Source organism: Sciurus carolinensis, chromosome 14, assembly GCF_902686445.1.
Source record: "Sciurus carolinensis chromosome 14, mSciCar1.2, whole genome shotgun sequence".
Lineage (NCBI taxonomy): Eukaryota > Metazoa > Chordata > Mammalia > Rodentia > Sciuridae > Sciurus > Sciurus carolinensis.
Genome location: NC_062226.1, coordinates 33,361,646 through 33,386,969, shown reverse-complemented (window position 1 = coordinate 33,386,969; position 25,324 = coordinate 33,361,646). Strand labels below are relative to the sequence as shown.

Sequence of the window (25,324 nt, the reverse complement as noted above, 5' to 3'; positions counted from 1 at the left end):
CAGCATTGTTTAGAATCGCCAACACACACACATCCCACCACCACCACCACTAGAAACAACTCACATACTCAACAACAGATAATCTAGAGTCTAGCGGAAGGTTGGGAAGTCAGTTAAACATATGGAGTAGAGACGGAAAGGCCTTGAAATCTCTTCATAATACAGTGTTAAAGGGGAAAACTCAAACCATTCTACTACATTTTTTTTAATGGGGGGAGGGGTAGCAGGCAGGCAGAGCCAGGCACGGTGGCACACACCTGTAATCCCAGCAATCTGGGAGGCTGAGGCAGGAGGATTGCTAGTTCAAGGCCAACCTCAGCAACTTAGCAAGGTCCTAAGCAATTTTCTGAGACCCTGTTTCAAAACAACAAAATAAAAAAGGGCTGGGGATGTGGCTCAGTGGTTAAGCGACCCTGGTTCAATCCTCAGTATGAAAAAAAATTTTAAAAAGGCAGGGGGTGGTGGCTGCAGGTAACAAGCAGCAGATGATCTGAATTTTATTTTTCTAACGGTGTGATAATAACAGCATATCAACAGTGATTATGTTAGATAGAGGGGTTATGAGTAATTTTAATTTTCTTTTTATTTGCATGCCCCAAATTTTCTCTAATGAACATAAACTACATCTATAATAAGATAAAAACACAAGTTATTTTTTAATGCAAAATCTCCAAATATGGAAATACAAGTTTACCATTAGGATGTTTTTCAAAAGATGCAAATGATCTTAGAAGTGTGTGTTTCCCTCCTCAGCTGGGAGAACTCCCACAGTGGAGACAGAATGGACTCCAGTGGCCTGCTGTGGGCCCAGGTCTTTTAGCTGAGTCTCTAAAAGAGAAACGTTCCCATTGGGAGGTGGAATGGGTAGCTTGTGAACAACTTGTGAGCCAGACAATGGAGCCTGAGGGACAGAAAAGATCAAAATATATGAGCGCACTCAAGAACCCATAAATTGCTTTGGAACTTTCCAATTCTCTATAAATTTTCAGAATTGTAGCAAAGCAAGAACAAGACCTCACTCGAAAAAGATTACTAACCTTGTGAAGCTAGGGACCCGTGTTAGGTTGGACCGTGCCACTCTGTCCTAACCGCCCAATGACCACCCACTGATCTCCCACCACCAGAGGGTGGATGTGAGCGGAAGCCTACTCACCAGACCAGACCCCTGATGGGAACCAGCATCTTGCTCAATACTTCCCAATCCTGAGGAGTCCAGCCCCTTTGGATCATCCATCTTCCACCTAATCAAAACCCAACTTTAATCCCTGGCAGCGTGTCCCACTTTAAGAAAGAATGCACATCTTCACCTGAGATATCTTCCCTACTGGTTGAAAAGTTAGGAGATTTCGTCAAATAGCTTCCTGGAATTCACATTTGCTAGGTTCAGCTCCCAGTCTGGTCACCTTCTCAACAAGCTAAGTGAGGGAATCCTTGCAGGTCTTGTTCTTGGTGAAGTTTGGGTGTCCCCAGCAAACATCACTTTCTTTCTCGATTGATCCAACTGAGTACCCCCACCGGAACCACAGCTCTGTGAGGTTCCTACCAACCTACCTGGAATGCTTTCAGACCTCTGGGGATGGCGAGAAGGGACACACCAAAGGGGGTCCTGGCAGCCAGGGTGAGCAGGCAACCAGAGGAGCACCTGTTGCCTCCAGAAGGCTGAGCACAAAGCAAGGTGGAGATGAGAAAGGAGAGGCCTACTGAGGCCAGATGTCAAAGTTGCCCTCGTTCTTTGAGAAAGAGAGCGTGGGTTTGAGACCAACAAAAGGCAAGGGCAAAATTTCTAGAGCGAGTATACCTTGTCGTGAAGACGGGTTCTGGTCCCAGTTCTGCATGCCACTGGAGGCTGCACTGAGCAAGTCTCTGTCCTTTGATGGGCCTTAATTTTCACATCAGAAAAAATGGGGATAATGATCAGATTATCTGTGGAAGGCAGCTGACTGGGCCTCTGATCTCTTGAGGTCCCTTTGAGAGCCAGACACAAAGACAACGGTGTATGATAGTCAGGGAGGGGGCGGGGTCTGACACTGGACAGCCTGGGCTGGAATCCCAGCTTTGTTATTAGCTACATATCCGTAGGCAGGTCATTAAACCCCCCATGTGCCTCAATTTTCTCATATGAAAAAATGGGAACAACAGGAAGGCCTTCTCCATAAGGCTTTGGTGAGAAAAAGAGGGTTTACTTGAACTTGGGGCAGAGGTGAAGACTGTGGGACGTTGGCCTGACAATGCTGTAGTGCCGGTGGTCAGATGTGCTGTCCTTTCGCTCAGGCAAACTCCCGCCTGCTCCTAGTGCCTGGTGCTAGTCAGCCAGAATCCCCGCTTCCCAGGTTTCTGGAGATCTAGTTCAACTCCAAACAAGAAGAGCTACACTGGAGAAAGCAAAGCGGCAGCCAGCAGTGGGGCAGGACTGCCCCTAACCATGGTCATCCCAGGCTCTGCTGGATCCACTGTCTCCCAAAGAGTTGAAATGGTGTGTCTGTGGAGCGGGACACTCTTCCTAACACTGTTATGCAGTTCCGCTCACAGACACCAAAGGAAGCCCTGAAAACTTTAAACTGGCTTCTCAGACACAGCCAAACACATCAGGACCCTCTCCAGCATGCGTCTGTTTGCCCTGGTGGACCTCAAATCTCTCCTGAGGTCCTGACTTGTAACTTTTGCAGGATGAAAGCCGACAACTGCTCATTTTCTCCCCTAAAAAAATAAATTCTGGCTTGTAAACAAGAACAGATGGCTCAGTCTTGACATTTCATCCCTATTTCTTCCCCAAACAGAAACGAGACCTCCTTGGTCCCCAAACCGTCTTCACAGCCCTAGGTCTTCTGAGGCTAGTGTGACCCCTTCCTCCTACATCAGACAATGGCCTCAAGGGGTCCTCGTCCAAGTGCTTGACCCCACAGAGGCCCACCTCGGCTTTGGTCCAGAGCTCCCAATGCCATCATCCAAAGAAGCCCCAGATCACCCTGAGAGGGTGGGTGGGCCTTTCCCGTTTCACAGGTAAAGAGGCCAAGACACTGAGAGCCCAGATTCCCACAGCAAGAGCAGGACCCATCCCTCCAAGGCCCAGGCCTGTATTCTGGACACATCCCTCTTACCCTGCAGCTCCCCCAAAGCCATTATAACTCTTTTTCACTAAACACCCAGAACTGAGTCTTTTTTGGTAAAAATCCAATTTAGTCTTTATACATCAACTTCTTTATCAGCGCTTGTGAGAAAGCCTCTGTATTGCTCTGCTCGGAATCTCTTCCATCCAAGTGCATTTTAGGAACCGCCCATCACTCTGCCCAGAGCAGAAGTAATCTGTGGCAGGCTGTAAAAGGGCTGGAACCTGGCAGGTCTCAAAAGGAAAGCCATTCGTCGTCCCAGCTGGGAAGCAAGAGCTCTGTCCTCTCCAGACGGGCTGATTAATCACTAGAATTCAAAATGACAGCGGTGCCCGGCAGCTCTGCTGTCTCCAAGCCCAGAATTTGCCCCCACTGGGATAAGGGAGGGGCCCTATTCTGTTCCAATATCCTGCCACACACAAATACAGACAGGTACTGGGGACAGTGTGTGGTGCCCCCAATGTCAAAAAGGGAAGCCTTCTCTGGAGCCAGCCTGACCACCCATCAGCCTGCAGGACAGGGGCAGGTAGGCCTGGGGACATGAGCACCAGCCCCCTGTCCCCAGATTGCACAACTGGGCCTGCCCACCTGACTCCTGGCTGCTGAGGCCCCACAGGTAGCCCAGCCCAGTCCACTGCGGCTCTCTGCTTCCCTGCATCACGAAAACCAGCAAGAGAGATGTTAACGCTGATTGCCTCCCTACGTACACCAACAGACCACGCATAGAGTAAGCTTCAGAATCACTCCAGGCCCTCTCCAGACCCTGAGTCATTTTTCGATTGTTAAAATTAGAATGGTCTCCTGGCAGACTCACTCCCAAATCTAAGCCATGTCAAACGAGGCGAGGTCCTATTCCCGGTCAATGTCCCCAGGCTTCCGTGCTGTGCTTAGCTCCAGCTGGGGCTCTGGAGATACAACTCTCCTCCTAGCTTCTTGGACACCCTGCGAGGCCAGCGCACTACTGTGCAGATGGAAAAACAGGCTGGCTGAGTGAACAGGCTTGTAAGTTCCAGGGCTGGGAAATTACAGCCTTATCCCAGGTTACACCCCTAGGAAGCGACAAAGCCAGGGCTGAACTCCAAGTCTGCCTAATCCACCTTCTTTCCTGTGCTCTAGGCTTTGCAATGTCCCAGGAGGTGACCTTGCTGGCTCCCAGGTGACTTGAGGGTGTGTCTTCCAGCTTAGCCAGCAGGAAGCCTCTTTGCTGACAGCAAGTCTGGAAGCCAGGACCTTGAGGAGGCCCTTGGTGCACGCTGATTGATTTAAAATATGCTTTCAGAACCTGAAGGACCAACGGGGATATTATTCCAGGTCTTGGGTGCCCCCTCCAAGGTGGCTCCAGAGCTCAGTCACCAGGTGCCAGCCATATCTGAATGACACCGCTTTATCCCCTCAAAGTCTCCCCCGGGCCCCCATCTTCGCTAGCCAGGCCCTGCTCTTAAGGGCTCTTCCCACATCTTCCTGCTGTCCTTCACAGCCTGCTCAGAGGTCACCTGCTACAAGTCACCTCCCAGGTTCCTTCCAGTGGGAACCGTATCCTCTCCTATGGCACTTACGCATACCTGGAGGTTATTCCCATCCGCTGAGTCTCCTTGGTTTCCTTTGACAAACACTCCTTTGGCACTTAGGAGGCATCAGGCAGTGCTGGAGTCCCCAGCAAACACTCTCAGATTCAATGTTTAGACCTATCCCGGAGGGAGGTACTATTGTCACCGCCCCAGTGTACAGACAAGAACCCTGGGCACAGGGAGAAGCAGAGGCTCATGCGGGACGATCACAGCTAGTAAGTGATCTTACAAGGGTCACTTGGTGGTATGTGGGTTGCCCACATTGTCCTGGGAACTCTCTAAGGTCAGAGGTCACATCCACGTCACATTCAGATGCCCAGAGGCTGGCATGAGGCAGGTTTTCCATGCATTTTCCTGAATGGAGCTCAATATCCAGCACAAAGTCTCGGCCTCTGTGTGGACAGCTGAAGGTGGCCTAGAGGGCACTGGCCCACCAAACTTCCAGGTACTCTGAACTGAGCATGTGCCTCCGCCGTCTTTCATTTCACCTCGGTCTTTCCTGAGGTGCTTGGGCAAATCAAACAGGAAGCACTTTCTCATCCACGAGTTTGACTGAGCATACCCACCTCAGGACCTATGACCATTCCTCCTTTGTCTCCAAGGCTGGGCCACCAGGCCTTCAGGAGCAGCCACGACGGGTGATTTCCTAGGCCTGGCTGGATCCCTCAAGACCCATGAGCAAGCAGGAGCTCAGACCCATCTGGCTAGGGCACCCCATGACCAGCAGCTATGGGTAGCGCAAGGAACACGGGGCTGATTCAGGTAGATTGACACCAGCTACTCACCCTGGGCTCGTCATTCAGCAATAATCAAAGAAATTGTGGCCGTGCTTGAACTTGCTATTGCTTCAAAATGCATCATTCACAACAACCCGGGAAGAAAAGAACCGTTCATAAGAGCTGCATGAGAGGCCAAGGGGACCTCACACTTCAGCAGGCTGGGCCACGTTCCTTTGAATACCCAAAGCAGTCCAGGCTTCCTCAGCAACCCTTGGCCCCATGCCTGGGGACCCCCAGGGTGGCCCTCGCTGATGGGTTGGTGAGTCCTCCAAGCCAGGCCCCGTGACAGGCCATGGTTCCCCTCTGCTCCTCAGTAGCAACAGGGGAGTGGGGTCCCCTGAAACCAAGGCAAGACCCAGCCCTGAATAGGCCAGCCCTGGGACACAGGCCTCCATCCCCAGGGCCGCGGACTCAGGGCAGGGCTGGGCATGGACAGAAACAGGGAGCTGCGGTTCCCAACACTGAGCACTTTCAGTTTACACTGATGCACACAGCCAGGGTCCCTGAGGGCCCCGCGGTGCCAGGCAGAGGCCCCGCGTCAGGCCCCACCCCTACCCCATCTTGCCCCACACCCTGGCCACACCGCAAGCAGGATGCCCCTCAGTTCCTTTTACCCTTTCCTGCCAGCAGCCCCACTCAGGGCTATGCCACCCCACAGACGCGCCCCAACAATTTCAGATCCCAGAGGGAGGGAGTCGCATCTCCCCGCTTCCCTCCCCGAGGCCTGGTGTTCTTGAGACAACTGTGGCCTGTTTCCCGGCAACCTCAAAGCTTCCTAGCAGTAAGGAGAGGGGCTTCTAGAAAGTTGTGGGACTGCAGAACCAGACCAGAGCCCGGAGTCTTGTTCCAATTACACCTTCCTCCCAGGACCAGGCCTGGCTTTGTACCCATGCCACCAAAGAGCCACTGGTGATTCTCTCAGACATGGAACACTGAGCCCACCTGCCATTCTCAGGCCCATTCTGCAGTGGTTCGCCCAGAACAGAAGCACGTCCACGCTCACCCAGCACCTGCCCGACGGCGGTGCTTTCTCCCCTCAGTCTCTGAACGACTCGGCTTGCCAGCTCTCGGCCCTTTCCACACCGGGGCAGGTCAGAACAAGCCCAGGGCCACTCATCAGGGCCTGCCAGGCACAGCTCACAGAGAATAGGAGCTGCCAGCACGGAGCTCGCTCATGGCCTAGAAACTTAGGGTCCACAGGAGTGTGGTCAGCTGGCAACTGGTGGCCCCAGCCCTATCCAGCCAGGCTTGCTGGGCCACACTCCCTGGCCCAGAACTCGGAAGTCTCCATCAAAGAGAGTCAAAGCTCCTTCTGGAGAAAACAGAAACCATCAGATCAGCCCATAACCATGCCTGCCGTCCACTTCCCAGGTGCTGGGACTGGCCTGGTCAGGGCATGTCGCATCTTCAGCTGGCTTGCTGGGCAAGGGCTGGGCCCCCACTGCCAGCCTGGATCCCAGATCACTGCCGAGAGCTGTGTACAGCCCTCACTCACTCCCAGGCCCCAGGCTTCTGCCCCGGGACCCTCGTGTGATAGTCTGGATGTGTTCTTGGGCCTGACACCTGCCAGCGATGACGGCTGACTTCCGAAGACATCTGACAGCTGAGCGGACGACACGTTAACTGCCGCTTCTTCCAGATGCTTTGGTAAGACAGCCTGCTGGGGTCACCAAACCTCCACCCCTGCAGAACCATTTCCAGAGGATTAAAAATCTAATACTGTGTCCTCCTTTATTAGGAGGTCAAATGGCTCACTTGTGTGGACACCATCTCTGCCTTTTATAAAGATGTTATTGGAAACAGGCAGTGGTCCTGAGAGAACGACCCAGAATTAATTACTCTGCATGTGCAATTTCAGGCACATCTTCTATCTGTACCTTTTTACAGCTTTTTAAAGCCCTTTCATGTTGATCATTAATACTTCTCTCATCTCTACAATACTTCTATGAAGAAGCGGGGAGGGCATTATTATTCCCATTTTACAGATGATGAAACTAAGGTACAGAGCTCAATGACTCGTTCAAGGAGAGCACAACAATGAGGTTCACCACGGTAGATCTAGAGCTCTGCCCACTGAACCGTCTGGCCTCTGACCTACGTCTCTGGGTCCTAAGAGGAAGTGTTTTTTCCCCACAAGGGACACCAGAACATCTCTGACCTTCAAATCCAGGACTCGGTCACAGCAATCTGTTCTTCACAGATGCCTCGTAACATCCTCTCCCTCTGCTCCATCTGGAGGCTCACGTGCGATTTTATCCAGAAGTGTGATATTTTACATTGTGTTTAGTGCCACGCAGGCAAAATGCATGTCCTGAGCACTTACAACGGGCCAGGTACCTTGCAAGCTACCTGGTCGCAGAGGCCTGTGTTCACACACAAATGTCCCTGAGCACCCCCAGCCTCGGTCCTGGGTATCAGGACCCAGTAGATGCAAGACAGGTGACATCTGTCCTCGTGGCCAGTCCAACTCCCATCAGAGGCAGTGGACAAAGACCAGCAGTGCCAAAACAAAGCTAAATTGACTTCACTAGGGAAGACCTCCCATTCCCAAGGGCCAGGGGTTCACCAAGATCTCAGAGCACCCCAGTCCTTCCAGAAGGCACTGGGCTCAAAAGCAGCCCTATCTTAGACAACCCTCAACAAAGCTCTGACGCAGATCGCAACCTCACTGGCCTCAAACACAGAGCTCCCACTGAAGGGAGGACCAACTTCTCTGCGGCCACACGACGTTTTACATTTTCCTACGCATTATAACACGATGATGTCAGGAAAAAGGAGTGGGTGCTTACTTGACGTGGGTCCCTGTGGTCAATGCTTCACATGAATTGTTGCATGTCAATCCTCACAGGGACGCTGTGGCTCCGGGGGAGCAGAACACCCATACACTGACTGCCTGGCTCCGAATGCCTTTCCACATTGCCCGGCTGTCTCACCGGCACCCTCACACTAGCAAGTCGTTGCCAGCATTGGCGCCAGCCTCAGGGGCCCTTCAGCCTTCCTTCATTCAGTCTACAGATGTTTACTGAGCACCTACTGTGTGCTAGAAACTGTGCTGGACACTGTGGGGCAACAAAATGGACCAGTTCTTGTACATGTGGAGTTCTGAGTCCCCTGGCCAAGCAAGGTAAGACCAACGTTGGTCAAACAATCCAGTAGATGTCAAGCTGCAACTGGAATAAGCACTACAAAGGGTAAGTTCAGAGTTCTTAGAGAAAATGACATGAGATTTTTCTCAGCCAGGGAGGACATAGATAGCATGACTGGGCTAGTAGCCAAAGGAAGAAGAGAGGGGGCAAAAACATTCCAGGCAGCAGAAGCATCTTGTGCAAAGGCCCTGCACACCCAAGAGGCAGAAAGGACCACATTGCTGGGTCCAGAAGAGGTGGGGTAGCGTGCCTGGCAGTGACCATGGTAGTGGACAAAGCAGACCCCAGAGGGCTCCAAGGCCATGGGAGAAGTTTTGTCCCCATTTCCAGAACAAAGGTGCATCCCTGAAGGGTACCAACAGGAAGGACACCTGAGTAGTTCTGGGTCAGTGGTGCTATAGCGGGAGGTGCAGAGGACAGTTAGGGACAGGGACAGTCTCTGAGTCCACCTGCACCACTGCATGGTAATGATCCCTGGGTGACCTCCCCACGTGCCTTTGAGGACACAGCTATTTCAGGCTGTCCCTACATGCCCCAGAACACGCCGGGGGCCTGGCCTGGTGCTTAGCAAGCATGACCCAAATGTACGAAGGAGGCGCCACCCTGCCCTGGAGAGGATCTGCCGGGAGACGCGCAGACACAAACCCACTGCCGAGTAAACAGGGCAGGAGGCGACGAGTGCTGCCAGGTGCACGGGGCAGAGGGAGGGTTTGTGTGAGCTAGCGTGTGCACAGACACTCTCAGGGTGAGCAGAGCCGGGAGAGAGGAGAGGGCAGGGCAGCTGAGGGAGGGGTGAGCACATGGGAGAAATTCAGATGGAAAAAGAAGCATCTCGCTAAAGCCTCGGACATCAAAGTCAAACCCTCCCACACTCAAATCCCAGCTGGCCCCCTGGTCGGTTGTAAGATTGAATACGTCACTTAATCTTCCTTTTTTCCCCCCCTTTTTCTTTATCCAGGGGGTTGAATCCAGAGGTGCTCTACCACTGAGCTACATCCCGGCCATTTTTATTTTTTAATTTGAGACAGAGGCTGAGGCTGGCCTCGAACTTGGGATCCTCCTGTCTTGGCTTCCCAAGCTGCTGGGTTTACAGGCGTACACCACGGGGTCCAGCAAAGTCACTTACACTTTCTCAGCCTCACTTGTAAAATGTGGACGATAATCGTGCACTCATCAGATCGCAGTGACGATCGAATGAATGAAGGATGCAAAGCACCTGGGGACTGCAGACGGTAAGCACTGAGAAAGGCAAATCCTCCCGTCCTGATCTCTCTTCCTTTCATCTGTTCACTTGCAACTCAATGTTCCCCTTTTCTCCTCCTTTGTTCGTGACAATGAGGTTAAAATCTCTCCTAAGGCTTCCCAGTGTTTCTAGATACCCCAGGAAGCACTGGGCCCCAGTGGACGCTGGGCTGACAGCTGAACGATCTCCCTTCCATCAAAGTCAAGGCTGTCTTTGAGCTGGACTGAGTGGGGGCATTACCATGGGCTCTGGTCCTATGCCCCAGAGTGAGTGGCCAGGTCCCCGTCTGCCAGTTAAATTCCTGAAACAATTCTGGGCATTTTCAGAGAAGATTCGATGAATGGGTAGTTCTAGAAACAAAGCGATTTGGATAATACAGTGATGATTATTATAAGTATGACTGTTGCTTTCAAAATCAGTTCCCTCCGAACAAAGTCAAGTGGATCATGAGCAGAGTGTGAAAATATCATTTTCTCGGTGCCACCGCCTGACCCCGCGCCATGAGAGCAGCAGTAATGTATCACTCCACAAAGTCCTTCTTTGGCTGGATTTTATCAGAACTGTGACTGATGGTGTCCTTGCCAGATGGCAGGAGAAGGGACCGCTGCCGCCAGCGCCGTGGAACGCAGGCACTGATGAAGACAGATGAGTCCATGTACTCAATACTTTGGATCTACCACTAATTTTCTAGATGACAATGACACTTCCTCCTTCTAGCAACATGGACTATTCAAAAAGGCCAGAAGTGTAGAAAATTGGCAAAAAGTTTCCTCAACCCGTCCAAAAAGGTATCATGATGTTCGTGCCTTTTACTCAGGGAAGAATTTTCATATTCAAACTCCAGCTCATTTGTGCTTACTTTACGCATGCTTCTGACGCACAGGGTTGTCTGATTTGGGGTCACCTTTGGGATGAACTTCCCCAGTTCTTGAGTCAGGACTGACCATGCAGAGGGGAAAAGCAGAAGCCTCCAGTCAAGGGAACAAGGAGCCAGGAAGAAGTCCTGCTCTCTGGGGGATTCCAGGGCACCTCTTTACCTGCCGTGCCCACAGCCACCACTAGACCCCCTGGCTCACCAAGGCTGATGTCTTACCTCACTCAACGTCTACTAGGACCAGAGCCCTGTCTGCACAGCTGGCACTCATGTTCTCTGGAGGTAGAAGTCGAATATCAAAACCTGGTTCCTCAGACACCTCACAGAAGAAGAAATAGGATCCGTCAACAAATATATGGAAAAAAAAGTTCACCATCTCTAACAATTAGAGAAATGCAAATTAAAACTACACCGAGATTCTATCTCACTCCAGTCAGAATGGTAACTATCAAGAATGCAAGTAACAATTAATGTTGGCAAGGATGTGAGGAAAAGGGACACTCAGACATCGTTGGTGGGACAGCAGATTGGTGCCACCACTTTGGAAAGCAGTATGAAGATTCCTCAGAAAACATGGAATGGAACCACCATATGACCCAGTTATCCCACTCCTCGTTTTATACCCAAAGGACTTAAAATCAGCATACTACAGTGATGCAGCCACATCTATGTTTATAGCAGCTCAATTCACAATAGCTAAGCTATGGAACCAACCAAGGTATGCTTCACCAGAAGAATGGATAAAGGAAATGTGGTATATATACACAATGGAATATTACTCAGCCTTTACGAAGAATGAAATGATGACATTTGTTGGTAAATGGATGGAACTGAAGACTCTCACGTTAAGTGAAATAAGCCAGTCTCAAAAAAACTAAAGATTGAATGTTCTCTCTAATATGAGGAGGCTGACTCACAATAGGTGGGGGTGGGGGAGGGAGGAGAGGAGGTTCGCCGGATTGGACAAGGGTGAGTGGAGGGAATGGAGGGAGAATGGGAATGGAAAACAGTAGAATGAGCTGGACATCACTTTCCTGTGCTCGTATATGAATAGACCACCAGTGTAACTCCACATCACGTACAACCACAGGAATGGGAAGTTATCCTCCATGTACGTACCATATGTCAACATACATTCTACTCTCATGTATAACTAAAAAGAAATCAAAAAATTTAAAAAACCTGTTCCTAAGTCTTCCACTAATTAGAGCATCGCTCCAATAAACTGTCCTCCTGAGGCCAAGACCCTCCTCAGCCATGGAAGCATCCCTTTCCGAGGTTTTGCTAACCTGAACCCTTGAAGGATGCTACATGCAGGTCAAAGAAGAGGAGGATGGCATCCGCTTAGCACATCCTCTTCTACGGAACAGTCAACAAGGCCCTTTCCTCTTTTCATGCCCCTGAAAGTATCAAGTGACAAAATGCTAAAGATCAGTCCTAAAGAATGAATAAAGATCAAGCCCTTCCTTCATCTGCGAACCCACTGGAACTGGAAAGCTGGGATCCAGGCTTTTAGATCTATTTGTTTGTTCAGTAAATATTTATCAAGCTCCTGCTCTGTGCCTGGCCCTGGGATGGAGCCTGGGAGCAGCAGGGAGCCAGACACTGTTCCCACCTGCCCTCTCTGAGCTGACAGCAGAGCAGAGGTCTTCCTGAGCTGCGGTTGAGAGGGCAGCAAGGTCCCCCACCCCGTCTCAGTGACGAGCAGACCCCCGGACCTCCAGATCGCAGACGCCGACCCTCTCTGGGGCTCCCGCTGCTACATTTCCAGCCAGCGCACCTGCTGTTCTTGAGACAGCCAGGTACAGAGGGGAAGGCATTCCACCAGCCTCGCGGGGCATTGTTACATAACCGTGGAGAAGGAGAAGAAGAAAATAAAGTAGCAGATGCCATGCAGCTGCTCCCTGGGCCAACTGTGCCATTTAATTTTCTCACCTCCCTAAAACCAAAATAAATAACCAAAAAGTAAGAGATAAGGAGTCAGTAATGCTTCACTTCCAAGCGACCTGGGGAATGACCAAGCAGGCACCTGGGCAGGGGTGCTTCGCTGGCACCCTCTGTGAACGCCTAGCAGAGCTGGGTCACACCACCTGCAGCTATGTCTGTCTGTCTGTCTGTCTTGACCACCTGTTGGACGGTGAGCTCTTCAGGGCAGGGTCTGCATCTCATCCAGGTCTGAACCCCAGCGCCTTGCACAGGGTCTGGCGAAAGGTCCTCTTGGTCAGTGTGTGGGCTACCAGGTCGCCGCGGCAGAAGCAGGCTGTGTCTGTGGCAGCCAACTAGGTCGGCCACTCCTTCTCCTTGGAAGAGAGACCCCAGGGAGAGGCACAGCAGGCCACTACGGCAAGCGGCTCGGGCCAAAGTCTCCCAGTGCAGATCTAGAGGCCAGCTCCGTGGGTCCAACACAGGATTCCTCCTCACTGGCTGGCCAAGACTTCTTGAGAGCTGCCCTTCAGGGAGAGAGGCCTCCTAGCCAGTTCTCCTTCCGGCCCCCTCTCCTCTCTTGGGTATCAGAACAGTATCATGGGCTGGGTGTTTTCCCACCTGTTCCTTCATCTCTCACGGGTATGATCCCAAGACCTCTGACACTCGTAAATCTATCTTGATATCTTCTTCCTGAAGGGCCCCAAGTGACAAATGTCCATGACGTCCCCGTGTTCCTCTGTATTTCCCAGGCTCCTTTGAAACTCTTTTAACCAGTCACTATTTCCAGTCAATGAAATATGGGCAGAAAAAAAATGTGCGACTTCTAAGTAAAAGGTCATAAATCTCGTGTGCCTTCCCCACAGATTTCTCTCTACCCACACCTCCTTGAAGCCCAAAGGTGGAAGAATCACGACACAAAAACAGCCTGAATCCCTATGCTAATGTTTGAAGGAGAACCACCCAGGAGGGCCTCTGACACATACAGGACTTTGTCAAAGCAGAATATATATTTTATGGTGTTAAGCAGCAGAGATTTCAGTACTCATTTGTTAACGCAGCATAGCCTAGCCCATCCTCACAGATGACGTAGATCCTGTGTACCTATCTGTTCAGCAAATCTATTTATAATCTATTTATATCACCCTCTTATACTTCCAGCTGCTAATTTCTTATGTCTCTGTATGCAGAAGTTCATATTTCTCTGTGCTCATCACAGGAAGTTCAGACACACAGAGAAGGCCCCTTTAAAGAAGAAGTTAGACAGCTAAAACTCTGGCGCAATGCCAAGGACTAAACGGGCCCTTAGTCTCTTAATTCCACCCACAACCTCCTCTCGAAGGACTCTTAGGGGACATCTGGAGACAGTGGGTGTGTCGTGGGTGCCTGTCTAGGTGGGAGGAATTATTGGGGACTGGCATGCCCAAGGCATGAACCTCCCTTTGGGATGCTGAGGGGTGGTGGCCAGTGGGAACACACAGGCGGCAGCCACAGGTTGGCAGGCAGCCGCCTCCTGATACCTGGAGTCACTGGCACCCTGTTATGAGGGAAGATGGAGATCCTGGGGCTGTGGGCCAGGTCAGACATCCTCTGAGATGCCGACCCAGAAAGCAGGCCCTGGTTACTCCTTCACAGTTCAGTTCAGCAACACAGTCCTCGCGCCCACCCGCATTCCGGCCCCGTCAGGCCTGGGGGTCAGCCTGGCCCTGCCCTCACGGAGTTCAGCCCAGTGGGGGCCACAGGCCAGCATGGCTGCCGAGAGGCAGAGCGAGAGCCAGGCTGGGAGCGCCCAGCAATGAAGACCTTGGGTTCGCATCCCATGTCCAATACCCCGACTGGGCAAGCAGCATGGGACAGCAAGAGGGCGGATGACGCTGCTTTCTGCCTCACTGGGTTTGAGCTTCCACACCATTCCAGTCACTCTGGAATGGCCCTGAGGGGTGGGCATAATTATGTACAAGAATCTTAACTCCGCGAACAAAGAGCAGCAAATAGCTACGAACACTCCTGATGTGCCAAGCACTGACTGGACTGGGACTTCTCTTGTGTTCCTCTCACACCTGAGAAGGCCATGAGCATAGCGGCTCAATTTCATAGCTGGAGAAATGAGACTTGCCCAGGGTCACCAAGCAGTGAGGAGCACCCACGTGGGATACAAACCCAGGGCTCCTGACCCTGAGACCAAGACGTCTAGGTGCTAGGTGAGCACATGACCCAGGGGAGCTGCGGCGGGAGGGAGTTCTCCAGCCTCTTCCTCTAGGGACGCTCTCGTGGCTCCTTTTAGTGCAGCCGTCACCATTCAGTGATGGACCACTCTCAGCCCACGTCCCCTGTTGCCCCTCTTCCCTGTCAGGTGTGAGCATTGCCAGTTCTCCAGAGTACCTAGCTCCACCTCTCCATCTCCATCCAGGCCCATCGACTCCCTTCAGCGAGTCACTCAGTAGCTTTCTGCCTTCTTGGGCGACAGACTCATTCTGTCTCAGTCCCCCTCTACGTTCCCGCCAGCCTCCACCCAGCACGCTCTCGTTGGAAACCCTCCCCCGGCTCCTCCAGCCCCATCTTCCTGAAGCAGCCTTCGAAGCTGTCCATACCCAGCACCAGCCCACCCTCCCGCTGCAGGCCCTGCACTCAGCTCCTTGCACCCCAAACACACCTCACACACTGTTGCCTGCATCCTTGGGGTGTGGGGACTCTTCCTGAGATCCAGCCTCCCCTCCCCGGGACCTGGGCCTCTCTGCATCTTTATATTTACCCTTCCAGGCCCATCATGACTTCCCCTCCCCCAGGAGCCCCTCTTGACCCAGATATGGTCCTCTATCTAAAGGACCCTGGCATCTGTCCTCTCCTTGTTCACTGTAGCCTTTCCCAAGGGCCTGCCTGTGGGTATCTGTGGTCAGACCCACCTGGCGCCACACCCCTTTCCTTCCAGAAATCACCTCTTCTCCACTCTGTAATCCTGTGAGTGGATGGAGCTGACCTCACCTCCTGGGCCTTCATGATAGGTTGGCAGATACCCCAGGCCTGACCCACAGGTTCTATGTGACTGACTTGGGGGTGAGCACGTGACCCGGTGCAAGCCAACAGGATGTGAGCCTGGACTTCTGCTGAAATCGTTGGGAAAGAAACAACTCTTCTTTCTTACTGGAGTATCTAAACTGGGAGTGTGCAGACCTGCAGCTGTGAGAGGCCATCTGTGCCACCACATGGGGACAGCCTGCCCCAGAGTGAAGCTGACAGGAAATCAGAGCCAAGATGCAGAGGGGGGGATATTTTTAAAGATCTCATTAGAGCCTCTGGATTCAGCCATGCCTGAACACAGCACACTGCAGGTGTGCAAAATTTTTTATGAACAAGTAAAATTTGGGTTCCTGCAACAAGAGTCCTAAGCATTCCACTTACCAGGCCCCAGGCCCAGGTACCATGCTGGGCAGTAATGTTACAGCCAGAGATGTGAGCCTGATCCTAAAAGAGTTCCTGCTCTGTCTTTATGCTTTTAATAAACATTGTATTGAGATATAGCTTCTATACTATAACATAGTATCTATCAGAGTATACTATAATATTCTATCTTTCAGAGTATGCGATTCCATGGTCTTTCATATATTCACAGAATTATGCAACAGTTCTGCCATCATTTTCTATCCAGCATGGAAAATGAAGACTACATTCTTGCCCCGTCTAGTACCGTCCTGCAGTACCGGTAACTTCACAGGTGCTCGGTGAATGCCTGCAGAGCTGTACTCAGCCTCCTGAGGAGGCTTAGCCTCGACCCAACAGTCGCTTGGATCCTTTCCAAAGCACAGTAAGAGACTAGATATCTGGCAAAGCCACTCATGGAAAATACCCTGCTCATCCATCACTGGGTTTTCTCTGGATTTTCTAACCTGGATCCTGTGTCAGGGTGCTCCTCCTGAGGTCCGCACATCTGGGCTGGGTTCCTTTGGTCCACTGAACTTTCCTTTAGTTTATTACAGAATGTTTTAAAACAGCAACAAGTGGGAAAACATATAAATTCAACAACAGGGGAATGATTAAGTACTTATGTACCCACAGGATAGAATAGTATACAGCCACTAAGAATTCTCTTGACCAGAAGAATGTAAGGACAAGAGCAAATACCTATTAAATGTTGCTAGCTGAATGAAACAAGATCTTAAAATGCACACGGTATAATATCACCACTACATAATGTAATAAATTTGGGCAACTGGAAGGAAATAATGTTAGTTATTAGGCACAATTTTTTATGTAAGTGAATCATGGTAAAATTTTTTATGCTTTTCTACAATTTAAACTTTTTAAAAATGAACATCAATTCAATCGGAACAACCAACACTATTTTTTAAATTCATTCCTTGGTCATCAGCTTGTTTTGTTAATGTGACTACTAAAGAAAGAAAAACAACCTTATGGAGAACGTCTTTGAATCTCCTAAAATATTGTCCCTCAGATTCTTTTAACCAAATTCAAGTAATATTTTTGACAAAGATTTTTAAAAAGATAGCATCCCTGAGATTCTTTCAATCACACGTTAGTAACATAATCTACCAAATTTACCTTTTTACCTGGACTGGTAGGAAACTCAGAGTAAAAATTTAATAATCAAAATGCAATAACCATTTTAGTATTGGTTTGGTGACTTCCATGCTACTATTTAATTTCTGAAGCTTCCTTTCATCTACATTTTCAGTGTCTTGCTTGTTTTTTATATATGCAAATCCTCCTTGGAATACATAAACAAGCATTTGCTGAAAGGATCTGATGTTACACCAGAGAAGCAGAGGTTCTGACAGGTGATCTGTTGCGATGTTTCATCTGACAAGCACGGGGCATTGAGTGGGACCTTGAAAGTTCTATCATTTTTCTAATTACAGTAGAGGGTCACCCTGGATAAATACATGTGGGAGGCTCCTGTATTGAGACAATCTCTCCCCAGTGACCAGATTAACCCATTCCCTCTAAATCTCCCTCTTACAGGCCATGTAGACCAAGGTCCATCCTGGCTGTCCATAGTCACTGGTCAGTGAATGACAGCAAATGTCAGCAAAGTCAATCAAAATATATTCATCGCATGCTTGAGTCTTCAGACACTAAGTGATACGGCCAGCAAGCAATTAGGTGGCACTCACAATCCACACACACAAGCCCCACACACTCTCCAACAGGCCCCAAGACCCTTCAGATGGCCCTGGATTTGCTGCATATTACCCAGACTAATCCTTCCTTCACTCTGGCTCAGAAGGAAAAACAAAAAATACCTCTACTTTAAAGACGAGGTCACTTGAAAAAAATAATAAGTAATTATATCATGTGGGCACTCTCCCAAAATGTGATGCCTTGTGGCTAAAGATAATATATTTGATTGTCATCCAGAATTTGTTTTTTCTGGCGATAACTTCATGGACTCTCTACCACATTTCAAAAGCAAGCAAAAGAAACAAGCACTCTTAAGAGTTCGGTTGTGACCATGTTATCACAGCTAAAGCCACACATCTCACTTGTGAACACACACTAAATGGAAATGAAGGAAAGGAGGCAGAACCATTTACCACTGCTTAGAGTGTGCCAGCAGAGCACGGAGAGCTGAGCCTGGCAGCTCAAGCATCTTCCTGTGAGCCTCACATCACTGACCTGCAAGTGTATATAATATCCCCACTCTTTAAGATGAGGACATCCAGGCAAAGACAATTAGGTACCTCATTCAAGGTTGGCAGAAGTGGGGGGCGGTTGTGGGGGTAGTAACCAGTTTCTCAGGGCCCAATCCTCGTCCAATCTACTCCAAAGCCCTCGGTCTGGTCCTTTCAAATGACTAGAGACCCTCCTGCGTCTGCATGAAGCTGAAAATTATCTTGTCCTCTCTCCTACTGTTTCCTAAATAGTCGCAGGCACAGAAGAGCCTCTGACAGACTCATCCTCTTGACTTTGGGCCCTCTCCCTCTGAATGTGATCAAAACACACCTGAAGAATAAAATGTGAAAGCCTCGACCCACACCTGAAACTAAGCACCCAGACCTTGGCTGCCACAAATGAGCTAACAGGAAAGCTCCATGGAAGTTTCTAAAGGGAAGGAATTAACGGTGAACACATCGCACCACTGACAATCACTGGAGACGTGCAAACAGGGCTGCCTTGTCTACAAATGTTCTTGTCTCCACAGAACCGGGTCTCCAGCGGTGTCCCTTCCAGAAGAATAAGTATGGAAGCAACAAGCGAACAGTGCCAGGACATGCCTCTGTGTGATTTCATTTGTGTGTGCTGGACAAGTACCCCAGAGACTTGAAGTGCTCCATCCAGCAAAGATGAGGATGACAGCAATGTCATTCAGAAATGATTTCACAGCCGGTTAGCCCTGTACAGCAACCCAGCTTGCATCCTCCGGGGCCAGGGGACGCTTCGCCTGCAGCAGCCTGAGCGCATCGCTGCCAACTGCCACCGTTCCTTCACCTTTTATTTACCGCGCAGAGCAGACTGGTTCATCAGTGAAGCGGGGAAGGTGGGGAATAAGACACAGTCTAGATTCTGCTCTTTCCTCCCTGGGGACATAAAACGAGCCAGAGAAAGAAGGGAAGTCCAGGTGGCACCACCAGCGTGGTAGCGCGATCCTCCTCCCAAAGTGTGTGCACCTGGGCTCCAGCAGAAGCCCCGAGGGGAGCTCTGGAAAGCAGGGTCAAGACCAGCGCCTCGGCGGTGCTTGGCGCGATGAAAGAGGCACCAACCCAGAGCACCGCACAGGAAATCACTGCCCCCTTCAGGCCGTATCTCAGACGCTGCTGCCGGAGCGTAGGGGCTCCCTCAGTCCGGAAAAACTCGCAAACCCGACCTTGGGCTGCGGGTAACCGCCTCACCAGAACCCCACCACGCGCCCTAACCCCGGACGGGTGGTGAAGGTCAGCGCTGGGGCTTCAGGCGGAACCCAAGTCGAGGGCGTGGGGAGGGGTCTTGGGATGGGAAGCTCTTAGTTCTCTGGCTCCGCTTAGAACAGGCCAGAATGCGAAGCCCGCTGCTACACTCTTGGACCATGCTCGGGCTTCTAGGACGCTTCAGGTCTGCACCTGGAGAAGCTGCGCTTACAGTCGCCTAGTTTACATAGCGGCGTGGCCGCACACCACTACACCTCCGGGGCGAGACCTGCCAGAACACTCTCGGAGCAACTAACCCGAAGGGGTTCTCCTCATTAAACCGCCCTGACCACGGGCAGCGCCCGGCACAGCCAGGCAATAGCGCTGCCGAGCCGAGACCCCACACCTGCGGGCGCCGTGCGGTTGGGTGCTGCTGGCGCGCGCCACACGCCCAGCTCTGCCGTGCGCTCGGGTCCCAAGATCCCGCAGCCCTATGGACTTCAATGCGCCTCCTGGCTTTCCTGGGGGGGACCGTGAGCAGGCCCGCGGCCCCTCCAGCCCCAGCTGGCCCAGTTTGCAGTCAATGCGCCTGTTCCTCACCCGTACCCCAAAGCCCTACGAGCGGCATCTGGACAGGGGCAACCACTGCAGGCCTTTGGGGATCCAGTCCCCACCTTCTCCACTCCTTCTCTTCAAAGGAGACCCTAGTCTTCTATTGCCTCCTCCAACACACTATCCCCAGAGCTGGAGGATGCTTGGCAAATTTGGATGCCAGTTGTGCTAGCCAAACCCAGTGGGACCCTGGGGTGAGCACTGGGCACCAGCCCGCTGTGCCCTCAGCAGGCGCGGGCGGGTGAGTCCGGGCTCTGGCCGAGGGCTGGAGCTTGCCTCTGTCCAACACTCCCCCTCCCTGCCGTCTCTGGAGCCCCGACAGCACTGGCTGCCGGACACTCACCTCGGTGTCGTAGAGCCGCAGGTCGAGGAAGTAGGGGCGCAGGAGTGACTCGTTGCGGATCTGCTCGATGGCCAGTTCCACCGCGGGGAGCACGCCGCGCCCGATGCTGCCCTTGGCCACCTCCTTGGTGAGCGGCATGAGGCCCATGATGGAGAGCGGCGGGCTGCTGGGCGGCGGCCGGGGGGCGCCCCGAGCCCAGCCCCAGGCCCCGGGCGCCAGCAGTAGCAGCAGCGGCAGTAGCAGGAGCAGTAGCGGGCGCGCGGGCGGCGGCGGCGGCGGCGGCGGCGGCGGCGGCCCGGGCTGCCCGGAGCTCCGCGGGGAAGCCATGCCGCGCCGCGGGCTGCGGGCGCCGGCTCACTCGGCCCGCATGGCCTGGCCCGGCCCGCCGCCCGGCGCCAAGCTCTCCCCGCGGCGCCCGCGCAATGGCGCCGGCCCGGCCCCGGCTCCGGCTTCGACTCCGGTTCCTTTTCGCTCAGAACGGCCGCGGCGGCGGCTCCCGTGACGGATCAATCACGCCGAGAAGGGGTGGGAGCGAGCGGAGTGCAGGAGGCGGGGATCGAGCGAGCAAACGCCGAGAGGGGGCCGGCGTCTCGGCGCGCGCCTCTCTCCAGCGCGGCCGCCCCGCACCGGGCCGCCTCCGCCCGCCCCCGTGCGCGCTCTGAACCGCTCTCCCGCCTTGAGCGGCTAGGCGGCAGCCCCTGGAGCTCGGCCGGGGGAGGGCGGGCGGCAGGAAACGCGGGAGGCGAAGGCGAGGCTGCACAGCGGCAGCTCGGGCCGCCTCCAGGGACGGGGACCGGCCGTGCGCGCCGGGGGAGGGGGAGGCGCTGCGGCGGCCGCGGGGAGGGCCGTCTTCCCAGCACACGCACACACGCGCCCCCGGCCCTCCGCCTCACCGGCTGCCGCTGCCCGCCGGCCGCCGGGCCCTTAGCGCCCAGGGACAGAGATCGCGGGACCCGGACCGTGCGCTGTCAAATGCGGGGGCCGCTGCCGCTTTGCCGAGCGCTTCCTGTATCACCTGCCCGGTGACTGCTTCTCGGAGGTCTGGGCAAGCAGGTCTGGGCAGGCAAAGGTTCCGCGAAGACGTCCTAGAGGCACCTGAAACCTGCTCTTTCCTGTTCTGCTCTGGCGCCCAAGGCCCTGACCGAGCCTGGAGGATCACCGATGATGCTCGCCAGTGCTCGAGAAAGCCTCTTGGTGCTAGGCTCTCCTATTCTTAGGGCCTTGACTGAGGACACCCTTCTCCCCACCGGACGCAGTAGCCGCCCTTTGCAGACCCCAGGCGAGGGTTGAGATCCGAACCTTGCGTGCGCTACCGCCCCCTCCAGGCATTTGACCTCGGCGCGTCCCCACTCCAGAAGGGCCCCGCCCTAGAATTCCTCCCTGAGTAGGAGCTCTGTCCGGAGGCCAGAGCCGACCGCGCGTCCCTGGACTAGTCTCCCTCTCCGCCGGGTCGCATGGCTGCACTGGCTAACCTTAACCAGAGTGGTCTTGTGTCAGATATGCCTAAATGCAATGACCCAACACCTTGGGCCCCTCCGTGTCTCTCCATAAAGAATGGGTATCTTATTCGATAAACTATAAAATCTTAGGGGCTGATGGATGCCAGGGACACGGCAGGACATCGAATCACAAAACATCCTTAAGGCTGAACCAAGCATTGTGGGTCATACCCATGACCTTGTAACAGGGGTGGAAATCTAACCTTCACTGAGTGCTTGCTACCTACCTTACAGTGTAGTCCACACAGCAGTCCTATAAACTAAGTATACTGCGTTCATCATCCCCACTGTACAGGTGAACAGGCTGAAGTGGTCTGTAGCTTGCCAAAGTACCCGGAGTTAGGGAGGATTGGAATCACAGAGCCACCAGGGGCACTTTGCACCTCTGGATCACAGTTCCCTTGGGCATTTGGTGAGGGAGTCTGACCAGGTGTTGTCCACAAAGCAGCTCCATGAGCGAGGCAGAAGCAGCCCTGAAGCAGGCATGGAATATCAGGCACATAAAGACCCCAGCAGGAGCTGAGCAGAACTCAGGACCTTGGACAGCGCCAAGGAAGCCAAGCCAAACTAGCCTTGCCCCAATTCCCTTTCTAGGCTTCTGCAGACACAACCTTCCAGCTCTACTTAGCATTTCCTCCTCCCCAAGTGGACGATTTGCATGAGCAGAGCTCATCTGAGCATTTCCACCAGTGAAAAAAATGATCCAAAAAGTGGTGTAGCCCCTAGGAGCGCCTTCAGTTGGTGTCTCACTTGCCATAACAGACATCCTCTAAGTCACAGGATTCTGGCACCTGCCCTTCTTCGACTCAGCTCAGGTTTCTGAATAAGCATTTTTACTCTTTTTACTGTTTTTCCCTTAGTCATTTGTGTTTTCCTTTTAGTCTGTGCCAATACAGAGTATCCACTGACAACTACATCTGGGAATAAGTTAAAAGCTGGGATAACTTTGCCTGACATTTACTAAGGGGTTGAAGGCCCTGTCTGGTCACATGCCCTTCAGCCCCTGTCTCTGATTACAGGGTGACCTAGCCCCAAGACACATGGCTTGGTACCAGCCCTGATGGGAGGAGCACCCGCCTCCCAGACCAACAGCCTGGCTCCAGGTCAAGCTCCGATCTCATGCCCCATTTCCAATGCCTGGGCATCCCTGTAACTCTGAGCTCCTATGCTTGTGTTCCAGTTTGGGTAACTGGGTCCCCTGGAGTGCTTAGCATCCCTGTTCCTCAAGAGCTGGAGTCCATCCTTCTCCATTGTAATCATCACTCCTTCCTTCAACAGTGTATGGGAGGGTGTCCCATGCTGGCTGGTGTCCCAAGAGCTGGGGATGCAGGAGGGTATCTACCAGACCCAATCACTGCCCTTGTAGAATTGGCATTCTAGTGGAGAAAGGGAGAGAACAAGTAGGAGTAATAGTAATAAGACCACATTTTAGTATGTCAGTTTGTGAAAAGTACCTCCATGGACAGTACAGCTGGAAAGAGGACTGAGACTGGCAAGGTGGGCCAAAAAAAGAGGTCAGGGAAAGACACAGGGAGGCAACTCTCAGCAAAGACTCAAGGGAAGTAAGAAAAACAAGAAATAGTGTTCTGTGAGAGGAAACAGCAAGAGACAGAGGCTACAGGTCAGGGGTGTGCCTGGTGTGTTCAAGGAAAAGTCAGAAGCCAGTATGGCTGGAGCTGAGTGAGCCATGGAAAAAACAGTAGGACCCAAGGTCAAGGACAGGAGAGATGTGCAGGGCCTAGGTGCTGTGAAGACTTTGGTTGGACATGATGAAATGGGAAACCATGGGAGGTACCGAACAGAGCATGCGTGATCTGAACTGTTTTAACAAGTCGGCTCTGGGGGCTGAGTGCAGACCATCAGTAGAGGGCAGGGCAGAAGCAGGGATACAGGGGAGGAGGCTATTACAACAAGCCAGGTTTGGTGGCAAGAACCAGGGCATGTGTGCATTTATGAATATGGAAAAATGAATGCCCATTAGGTATAACTATAATGCACTAATTAAAAAAAGAAGAAGAAGAAGGAAGAACCAGGGTATAAGCAGAGGAGGGGTAAGCAGTGACTGGAGTTCTAATTGTTCTTATTATTAATGGGACTGAGATGCACTGGCCAAGTCCCAGGACTGTGGAAACACTTGACTGAGCTCATGTACCTGACTGGAGATGCAGCAGAGACCAAGAAAGTAACACACTCAAGGTTGTACCTGCAGAACCGGGATCCATCACCAAGGTCAGGCCAAGCCCGGTGGCTTTAAGTTCTCATCTTCTTCCCATTGTCCTACCTTCTTTCTCCCATGCCTGCCCCCTGCCCACCCATATTTAGAAGTCCATCTCTGGACCCCAGTTCAGAGATGGGAAAAGTGCTGAGAGAGGGCATCCATTTGCTTCCCGGGGACTTGGGGGCTCCTTGGTCCACTTGCCTGCCTGTCTCAGTACAATTCTCCCTTTCAGCAATCTCCTGTTGCCCAGAAGCAAACTAGCCCCCGCCCGCTGCCCCAATGTCTGCCCTCTGTCATTCCTGGGCCGGGTCTTCAGACATCTCCTTGGGCTGCTTAGCTCTGCCTGCTGCCACTGCCTCCTCCCAGAAACGGGGTCCAGTTTCCCACCCCATTCCCAGTTCATCCTGTCCTCCGCGCCTGATTCTACTCTAACTCCCAACAGCAGCAAGGCCTTCTGTTACATTTTTCTTCCTTAAAAAACATCATAAACCATCTTTGCAAACATCTCCCATTTATTTCTTATTCATGTTTACATTGAAATGTTTCTTTCAGGCAAGTAGCTCAGTTTTCTTTTAAAATACATTGTTTTCCGTTTCTTCTTTTTTAATGGATAAGTTATGAATGATGGCTCTAAAAAAAGATTAGCTGAATGAATCTAAGTAGCTTTTTTCTTTTCCCAAAGCATGTTTTTTAAACTGAAAAATTGGGTTTCAGGCATCAAGTGTGGTCTGGTGCTATGTTCGAGTAATAATAGCTATCATTTATTAAACACCCACCTACTCTGTGCCTGACACCTTGGTACGCATCAACTTCGTCTTCATGACTGCCTGAAAAATGGGTGTTAAAATTCAAGTTCTGCATATTAAGAGGCTGAGGTCCAGGTTGATGAAATGATGTGCCTAATGATATTCAGCAGAGGTAGTAACAGGGCCCAAACCCATCCTTCCTGACTTCAAACTCCGCCACCTGCCTCTACTGTTTTGTGCTGTCTCAAGGGTGCTCGTAGATGACTGTGGAGGAAAGTCCGAAAGAGATAAAGAACATAGGCACAGTGGCACATGCTTATACTCACAGCTACTCTGGAGGCTGAGGCAGGAAGATTGCAAATTGAAGACCAGCCTCAGCAACTTAGAGAGACTGTCTCAAAATAAAACGTAAAAAGGGCTAGGGATG

At 52.1% G+C, this 25,324-nt stretch overlaps 1 protein-coding gene across 1 annotated transcript in view; it reads right to left on the bottom strand.

The window, feature by feature from the left end:
- The window catches only part of Gabbr2 (gamma-aminobutyric acid type B receptor subunit 2), a 345,550-nt gene extending 324,000 nt beyond the window's left edge, over positions 1 to 21,550 (bottom strand). Inside the window, exon 1 of the mRNA XM_047525637.1 lies at positions 20,435 to 21,550. Coding sequence (XP_047381593.1) covers positions 20,435 to 20,761 — 327 coding nt within the window. The 5' untranslated portion in view covers positions 20,762 to 21,550. The remainder of the gene's footprint in view (positions 1 to 20,434) is intronic.
- Between the last annotated feature and the right edge of the window lie 3,774 nt (positions 21,551 to 25,324).